Below are 9,174 nucleotides of genomic sequence, written 5' to 3'. Positions count from 1 at the left end.
TATTGCTGTTTATGTTTCCAGTTTCTGTGCTATTAGGAGCAGGTTAGTGCACAGGCCTGTCATCAATGGTTGAGGGTTGAGAACACACTTTGTGGAGGCAGAGAAGGATCAGGTATATGAGTCATTAAAAAACATAAATAGACCATGGGCAACAGCCAGAAGGCTTTAGCCTACTGGGTGTGTTTCTATCGCAATGTATCTGTCTTTCTCATGATGGAGCCTTTATATGTGACGACGAAACATAGAACTTTGTGCCTTTTCGTTGTATCTGTGTAGAAAAGTGACATAAACATCCTTTAATATCAATCATGGAAGATGAGATGATCGTGCATGACATAGAGTTATGGTGTGTGAGTAGTGTCTGTGTATTTGGATGAGAGCAGCAGGTCTTGGGCTGACATGTGGCAGTATGACTTGACATTGTTTTATTTTATATTAACAAACATCAACAAACAAAAGAGGAAAGTATGACTTGACATGGAGGCTTTTGGTGCAAGACGATTTCGGTCATAAAATGCATCATCACGCACCTCAGTTTTTGTCCTTGACAACCGTGAAGTAGGGGGACTACCAAGAATGGCTTGATATGATGACGCCCACGTCGTTGCATGAGACTGGCAAAGTAACGCGATAGCTGCCAGTTAATCGGAATCCCCGAAAATGGCGGCGCCGCCAGAGGAGGAGAGCTTGGAGTCTCGCGTCAGTGAGTCATACGATGCTTTTACTGCTATAACGACTCAATACGTGACCAATTTACTTTCAGAAAACTGAGGTAGAGAATGCCCTGTAGTTGTAGTGTTATGAGTATAATTGTTGTATGTGCAGTGGACGAACATCCCAGGGATGATGATGCTTTATCCAAAGTGCTAGCTAGCGTGCTATAACGTAGCGCTGCTAAGGTCGGAACAAAAACAGACCTCACCCCTGTATTGTTTACGCAGAATAATGCCTTGATAAGCACGAATATCGTTTATTTTAGATGTTCTTAATACGCAATTTGTTACAAATACAACAAAGTCCGACTTTGAAACTGGTGAATCAGACTGGCTAAGCTAAATAGCCACAGTATCCAGTGGCTAAGTGTCAATGGGCAAATCAATTGGGGAGGAGTCATTCTGCTACCGTTTGCAGCAAGTAAACACGAAAGCTTTTTTTGTGCATTTGGTTCTAGAGTAGCGAGAAACCCTTGAAAATGTTGATAAGCCCCAGGTTCTGGAATTTGCTTTTATTCTCCCCAGACAAAGCCACCAACCCTCTGAACAAGGAGGCGGACTGGGACAGTATCCAGGGCTTCTGTGAACAGCTCAACAATGAGCCTGAAGGGTAAGAAGGACCAACATGTGGAGAGCTGGCATTAGGCTTGCTTTGTCAGTTAGTACTTCAACATGTTAAACATATGGCAAACCATACAGGTACTCTTATTTGATTTCCCCTCCCTCCCCCCTAGTCCTCAACTGGCTACCAGACTTTTGGCCCACAAGATCCAGTCACCCCAAGAATGGGAGGCCATGCAAGCACTAATGGTGAGTATACCGTTATCGGGGTAACGTATTGGTTGACATGCTCACTGACATCTCCATTAGCCAGAATATGCTAATTGTAAGTGATCCCACCACCAGCAGTATCATAACATATATGTGTCCCTAGGTTCTAGAGATGTGCATGAAGAACTGTGGGAAGAGGTTCCACAATGAAGTGGGCAAATTCCGCTTCCTCAACGAGCTCATCAAGGTGGTCTCACCCAAGGTACTGTCTGGAGGGCTATTTCTTTAGTGTTCCATTTGAATTCAATCATTTTGACTGCACCTGCTTTGATCTGAATGAAACATTCCATACATATTTTCCCATGGTAGAAGTGGGGTATGCAAAATGGGTCCATTTTGAGCACCTGAATGTTTTGTCATATCGGTCCAATAAGTCACTTTCTGATCTTCTACCTTCTACCACGGGCAAATATGTATGGAAAGGTTTGGTCAAATCTAAAAGGGTGCGGACAACTATTGATTGAAATCAAATGGAACAACCCTTTATGTAACTCGACCCCTTTTTTTATAAACAAACAAAACACAGTATTCCATTCTGTCTGTTTTGATGTTCCTAAATCTCATCTCCTGTGCAGTACCTGGGTACTCGGGCCCCAGAGCCAGTGAAGAAGAAGGTTCTGGAGGTGATGTTCAGTTGGACGGTGGGTCTGCCTGACGAGCCCAAGATAGCAGACGCCTACCAGATGCTGAAGAAACAAGGTGAGCTTTAATAGTGATGACACACCTAGAAAGAATAGGAGTGAAATAAAACGTTCTCCTTGTGTTGATCCTTTTCTATTAACTCTCATTGTTTTCACTATGATGGAACTTCAGGATGAGGAATATGGCTAAATCATATCATTTATTACAGTACTGTAACTGTATGATCATTTCAGGAGTTAACTAAAAAATAAAATGAGTGATATGTATGTTCCCCTAACGTGTGCTCCTGATATAAATAGTATTTTGTCCATGTCAATCTCACTTCTTCTTTTTATAGTTTATGCACCAACATAAGACAAAATCATATTGAAACTCCTGAGTCTGCATCCAGATTATTATTTTTTTCACTTAGTCCGGCTAAGTGAGAGAGAAACTGTTTGTTTAGTATGACTGCTTGTTTAGTATGATGGAAGATAATTACATAGTGCTCAAGTGTTTTGCTTCAGGGAGTGACCGCCAACAATATTTCTTAGCCTGGCCCTAAATCCGTTGGTTGCGCTGCTTGTGTTTACAATAACTTCATGGGGAAAATAATGTTATTACCAACGTGCCGGAAACCTACGGTATATACATGACATGTACTATACACTGTAGGGAGTGCCGGTGACATGCTGTTTATTCATGTGACATGGCTGGGGTTCCCTGCTCTCTTCCAGGCATTGTGAAGCAGGACCCGGTACTTCCTGATGAGCCCCTCCCACCCCCTCCGCCCAGAACTAAGAGCGTCATCTTTGAGGATGAGGAGAAGTCCAAGGTAAAGATGACAATGAAGCAGCCCCTTGAGTTTTGTCAATAGAGATGACATTAGTGGACATATTGAATTGATGTCTTTCCATTCTTCCACTGTAATTTTCATGTATTCCCTAACGGCCTGCTCTCCCTCTTTTACCTCTCCTCCTGTTTTCCCCTGTTTTCCTTCCTCTTCCCTTCCTTCCTTTGTAGATGCTGTCTCGGCTTTTGAATAGCACTCACCCTGAAGATCTAAGAGCAGCAAACAAACTCATTAAGGAAATGGTGCAGGAGGTATGTCCTAGTATGTTTACTAATGTCTGCGTGATTGTGTGTTTGTTTGGGTGGGTGTTGTTGTGGTAATTTCCTGTATTACTAAATATTGAGAGAGCAAACCACACACAAGTCAGTTATATTATAAAGTCCATCTTTAATTATATATGAGCTTCACCATAGCCCTGTGACTCTCAGATCAATTCAGTGTCTATAAAGGAATTCTCTGAGAGTGCTTACAAAACAATTCTTAGTCTCATTTATAGCCAAGACACACCCTTCTCAACTCGCATGACGAATAACAGATCTCAGGAACATTACACAAAGGACCTTTTACTTGAAAGAGGAGTATCCCATAGCTAGATAGCATTAGCTATAAATTATCGTTCAGTTTGGTTTGATTCTAATCCTGTTCTTGGTACCACTTAGGACCAAAACATTACCTTATCCAATGGCATATATAAATTGTCAATTCTAGATACTCCCATCTCAAATACAACCCCTCCTGGACAAGATCAGAAAAGACAGTGAGCCTCTTAGGTCATATACTAAATCAAGATAAGGGCAACCTCAGAGGGGACATACAATAGTTACAGACACATTCCCATAAGAAGACAAGCCTCCATTCTGTCCTCCTCCCCTTCTGATATTCTTCATAGCATCACATGGTTTAACAGATACATTGGCATATGAAGACAAGCCTGACCTCTCCCCTCTCTGGGCCCAAAGTGACTAAGCTCTGGAGAAGAGGGAGGAAAATGCAACTGCCAACAGTATTATCCAAAAGAAAACATCCTAATGAAAAATACCTCACAAATAAGCATTATTATGTAAATAAAACATCTTATTTATCAATGTTACCTAACTAATTCTGATTCAGTCACAACAGTGTCAATCAATTTATTCACAGCGCAGTCAATTTATTACTCGTACGCTAAGTAAACCGAGCACTTTATATCGTCAAAGCACTTCTAATGATTTTTATGGATTGAATTCTGAACTCCCTCACGATTGTGATCTACTATCCCTACAACTGCTCTCATAATTGTACTGTATATGCCTGCAATAAAACAACCTATGCAGACTTCAGAGCGCTCCAGCTTTTATTTTATGGGATAATGTTTTTATTTTATTGCAGTGTTCTCAGTGTGTGTGTGTGTGTTCTGTTACGGTCCTCCAGGACCAGAAGCGAATGGAGAAGGTGTCTAAGCGTGTGAACGCCATCCAGGAGGTGAAGGAGAGTGTGGGCCTGCTGACCCAGCTACTGGGAGACTATAGCAAGGAGAGCAGCTCCCAGAGCAATCAGGAACTCATCAAGGTTAGCACAGAGCAACACCACTAGGGGTGTGTTTGTGTGTGCAATGGGCTATTTCGAAATGTGTTTGTGTTTGCAGGACCTATACCAGAGCTGTGAAAAGATGAGGCCTACTTTGTTCCGATTGGCTAGCGACACAGAGGACAACGATGAGGCCTTGGGTGAGAATCTTATGTTTCCATATAGTGTGATAGAAAAGTTTGGTCATACGCACATTCTTAAAAACATAGGTGCTGGGCTAATAAAGAATACTGGTATAGAACAAGAAGGCCCGCACACTGTCAGGACCTGACGAAGATCCGTTTCGGATCGAAACGTTGTCAATAAAGCAGTGAATTGGGAGCCTTAACAGTGTGCGGGCCTTCTTGTTCTATACATATAGTGTGATCAATACAAGAGGTATGATTCAAAATGGCTGAAGAGTGATGCATCCTCTGTACAGTTGTTAGACAGTACTATATGGTTCTGTATCGACGCATTGCACAGCTCACCCTCTGTGTACGTCTCTGTTACGCCAGCTGACATCCTGCAGGCCAACGACAGCCTGACTCAGGTCATCAACCTGTACAGACAGCTGGTGAAGGGAGAAGAGGTGAACGGAGACAGCACAGCCATGCCCACACTACCAGGTGAGAGCGAGAGAGGACCTCAGTAGGGTCACGACCTGAACCTGCTGGTGTCTCAGAGGGGCAGACACACTGTTCTACACACTCCCATCATGTTCACACATGCACAGACTGAACCTCAGGACATCAGCCTAATCAACCAGGTTGTTTCCCTGTTCATATTCACAGATGTGTTTCGTTCAGTAGTTTCAAAACATTTGCTCACAAAGACCGACATGTTTGATCTCCCCTATCTCTCCACAGGAAGTAGCACAGCCCTCCTAGACCTGACAGGGTTAGACACATCGCCCACTGGACTTCCCTCCTACCCAGACACCCCCTCACTACAGACCCCGTCACAAGAACTGGGTATCAGCCTGCTAGATGATGAGCTCATGTCACTAGGTAAGCAGCAGTTCTGAATGTCGTTTCGCTAGCTTGTTTACTCTTATTAAATTGCCCAATTATTTTCCAACTTGCCATGACTCGTCCAACTGTGGTTATGCATCGTGTTCCCTCTCGGTTCGTGTCGACAGCCTCTTTCTATTGTTGTTTTCACTCAGGACTCAATGACGTAACGCCCAACTCTACCCACACCCCTCAGTCGGGAGACTGGAACTCCTTTCAGGTGAGAGAGAGTTGTCAGCATATGACGCATGCGCACACACACACACACACACACACACAAAATGTGCCTAACACAGTGTTTTTCTGCGCAGTGTTCTGACAGTGTAGAGCCAGTCGTCCCAGCGGTGCCTACTGCAACAGTGTTGCTACCGGCCGTGACCCCGATCCCCCAGGCTCCATCAGGGGGGGCCCCCGCTGCTTCCCCTAAAGCCCTGGATGAGTTAGACCTGCTGGGCAAGACCCTGCTGCATCAGTCTCTACCCCCGGGGATGCAGCACGTCAATTGGTAAACACTGCAAGCCAGAGAGGCAGCTGCTAATCTGTAACGTAAACACTCTGTTTTCTCTTAAAAAAGCTGACCCCTTGCTCTCTCTCCCTCTCACAGGGATAAACTGCAGCCCCAGTCCAGACCCACCCTGCGAGACCTCCAGACCAAGTCCAGTACCAACACTACTAGCACCTCCACCCCCAGCCCTGTCCTGGCCTTCCCCTCGGAGCAGCCTGGGTCTCTCCTAGACTCCCTGCCCAGCCCCGGGCCTCCTACCCCAGCCCCCCAGAACGACATCTCCTTAGCTAACGTGACTGTGCCCCTGGAATCAATCAAGCCCAGTAAGCCAATTGTCTGGTCAATCTGTATTACTGTATGGTTGTTTTGAACGTTAGCAAGAAAAAAACCAAACCAGACTCCAAATAATAACTATAACATACCCACCCAGCCATTACCTGTGTTGCAACATATCTCCAGACATGGTGATGGCTGGGCATAAACTAATCCTAAGCCTCTGTCTGTCCTCTAGGCAGCTTGTTACCAGTGACTGTATTTGACAAGCACAGTTTGCGGGTGCTGTTCCACTTTGCCCGTGACTCTCCTCCTTCTCGGCCTGACGTGCTGGTAGTGATCATCTCCATGTTGTCCTCCGCACCCATACCAGTCACCAACATCCGCTTCCAGTCTGCAGTACCCAAGGTTGGTCCTGTCTCTTCTCTGTCATCTCTCACTAACCCCCCCCCCTCTCTAATTTGTCTTGGTGATCCATCTTCTACCTCTATCATTTGTTTGTCCCTAATTTCCACTCTGTCTGATTAGATGGTTGTGTTCTGCGGTAACCTATGTGCGCTGAGTTGTGACTGTAGTTTGAGTATAATGTGTTTCCCCCCTTTCTAGGTGATGAAGGTGAAGCTACAGCCTCCTTCAGGAACTGAGCTTCCAGCCTTCAACCCCATCTTACCCCCAGCCGCCATCACACAGGTCCTACTGCTGGCCAATCCTCACAAGGTACTACCCACACACACACACAGACTCCTCCCGCCTTCTTTCCAAGGTGTTTTAACATATGCTCATTTAAAAAAAAACGGCCCAGTCAGCATCTCATAGCTGTGAAAAGCCCTGAGGTGACAAACTGTCACCGTGGCAACAAAACAGAACTTAAACATGTGCAAGCAGAAAGCATGTTGATTTGTCCCTTTTCCTGTTGTAGCCTAACATGGTTCTGTTCTTTCTTTCAGGAGATGGTCCGGTTGCGATACAAGCTCACATTTGACCTGGGAGAAGAATCACATGATGAATCCGGCGATGTAGAACAGTTCCCCCCTCCAGATACCTGGGGGAACCTTTAGTGGGACTGATCAACTTCCTGTCACCTGATCCGCTGCTTCCCTTAGGTGTAGGTCGAAGGTCCCCCCCAAGCACTGGTCCAGGGAAAGATGGTGTTTTTACATTGTGATGGTTATTGGGAAATCTGGTCTTAGACCTGTTATTTGGGATCGGTTTCTCCCTTAAGGGTCACACCAAATGTGTGCTGTTCACTACTGACGTTTTCGCGTAATTCTACATGTAAAATCGGTTTGCACTCAGTTTTCAAATTACGTCCGGTACTCTGTTCAGAGGTGCTAAGTACACTCGGCAGGCAAACGCTATTGGTGTGTCCGAGCCCTTATGTCTTCCCATTTGTTATGGATTGAATATCGGCAGGGAAAGTGGATCCTAGATAAGTTATTTGTGGGCAGTTTCTCCCTTATGCCATCCATGTGTCCCAGCCATGATCCACCACCACATGTCCCTATGTTGTCATCTTTCATACTCCATTTGGTGTTTTTCTTGACTGTACTACAATCAGCCCTACAATCTCCAATGCATTACTGTATAATAACCACTTCATGTGATCTGTCCAAAACAAATCATTGCTGTGAGTTCTGAGAGAAGTCGAAGCCTTTTAAACTGAATGTGTGTGGGACTGTTTCTCTCAGGCTATGCCTGATAGCATTATTCTGCACAAAATATGACACTCAAATAGTGTAGTCCCAAAGTATTGTATTATTTGTACGGTGTGAGACCAGTTGGGTCTGTGACTGTTACATGATAAGTTGGGCAGTAGGTGTCTAAAGCTGTAACAAATTTATATCCTGTCCAATCTTCTGTGAAGGAATATCCAATCTATGACGCTATTATTCATTCTATTGAAATCACATGATCACATTGTTTTATGTTTTGATCTAAACAGCAGTTTGGTGCATGCACTTCCTGTTTGGTTTTGTACATGAATATGATTCCCTCTTTAGCTGTCCTGTTCCACCTTCAGCTGTTGACGTTGACCCAAAGGGAGAGGCGTCAGTGCTGACACCGTTTAAATCTGCCGTATGTGCCTAAAGCTGAGAGTTTGTTCTTTATGTATCTTGGTATTTCATTTGGTTTACCTTCCATGTACATACAAATGCTCATTTGTTTTCCCATTTCGGAGTCGGACTACTGATTTTCTTATGAAATTTGGTTATGCTTCCTTTGGTGGGATATGGTCATTGATGATGCGTCCGTTCAATCATATCCACACGGGAGAGTGGAGGCGGAAGCTTTTGCTCCAGTCAAGTAGTACCCGAATCAACCAATAAAATGATTTATAGAAGACTAAGATCAGGTACCATGTTAGTGCTTGGCTAGAAGTAAAGCCAGCAGCCCCACCTGTCTATTGCAGACAGTGGCCCAACCATGCAGCAGCTGCATCTCACGTCATTCTGCAGCTCCCCTCCACATTCCACCTCCCTGCCTTTATTCCCTAGCCTGCATCCCAGATCTGTTTGTGCTGTCTTGTGAACTCAATGACTGTAGGAGCTGGTAAAACCGCCCAAACAGATCTGGGACTCAGGCTACCTATTCCCTGCTCTGACTTTGTAAATAATAAGAATGGTTCTGCAATTATGTACATTTGCCAAAAAAAAAGTATAATTAAAGAGAGCAAATAAATATTGACGGGGGAATGGTGAGAATGTAGTGCAAATATGTATTTAAGGGAAATAAAGTTATTCTTTTTCTTGGGGGTTTAAACTGTCTTGGTGGTTGTCAATGAATGTTCACTCATGCTTACCTATCCTGTACTCCGTACAA

The 9,174-nt window shown here is 44.4% G+C and overlaps 1 protein-coding gene across 2 annotated transcripts; it reads left to right on the top strand.

Moving 5' to 3' along the window:
• Positions 1 to 559: 559 nt before the first annotated feature.
• Positions 560 to 9,107, top strand: LOC110485693 (ADP-ribosylation factor-binding protein GGA1). 2 transcript variants are annotated; one of them, XM_021556812.2, is made up of 17 exons: positions 560 to 703; positions 1,239 to 1,323; positions 1,448 to 1,523; positions 1,648 to 1,746; positions 2,120 to 2,243; positions 2,903 to 3,000; positions 3,189 to 3,269; positions 4,429 to 4,566; positions 4,643 to 4,724; positions 5,082 to 5,192; positions 5,433 to 5,573; positions 5,732 to 5,796; positions 5,888 to 6,081; positions 6,181 to 6,404; positions 6,593 to 6,762; positions 6,961 to 7,071; positions 7,302 to 9,107. In XM_021556812.2, exons 1-17 carry the CDS (start codon positions 661 to 663, stop codon positions 7,410 to 7,412), a joined length of 1,953 nt encoding a protein of 650 aa, XP_021412487.2. In that variant the 5' UTR covers positions 560 to 660; the 3' UTR covers positions 7,413 to 9,107. The 2 variants fall into 2 exon arrangements, with proteins under 2 accessions (XP_021412487.2, XP_021412489.2); XM_021556814.2 differs by having other exon boundaries at positions 663 to 772.
• The last annotated feature ends 67 nt before the right edge of the window (positions 9,108 to 9,174 follow it).

Source organism: Oncorhynchus mykiss, chromosome 13 (genome assembly GCF_013265735.2).
Source record: "Oncorhynchus mykiss isolate Arlee chromosome 13, USDA_OmykA_1.1, whole genome shotgun sequence".
Taxonomy (NCBI): Eukaryota; Metazoa; Chordata; class Actinopteri; order Salmoniformes; family Salmonidae; genus Oncorhynchus; species Oncorhynchus mykiss.
This window is presented reverse-complemented; position numbering and strand designations above follow the sequence as displayed.

Coding starts and splice junctions, on each gene's coding strand:
- LOC110485693 (XM_021556812.2), top strand. CDS start 661: ATGGCGGCGCCGCCAGAGGAGGAGAGCTTGGAGTCTCGCGTCA. Junction 1,524..1,647: donor AGGCCATGCAAGCACTAATG/GTGAGTATACCG, acceptor ATGTGTCCCTAG/GTTCTAGAGATGTGCATGAA. Junction 5,193..5,432: donor AGCCATGCCCACACTACCAG/GTGAGAGCGAGA, acceptor ATCTCTCCACAG/GAAGTAGCACAGCCCTCCTA.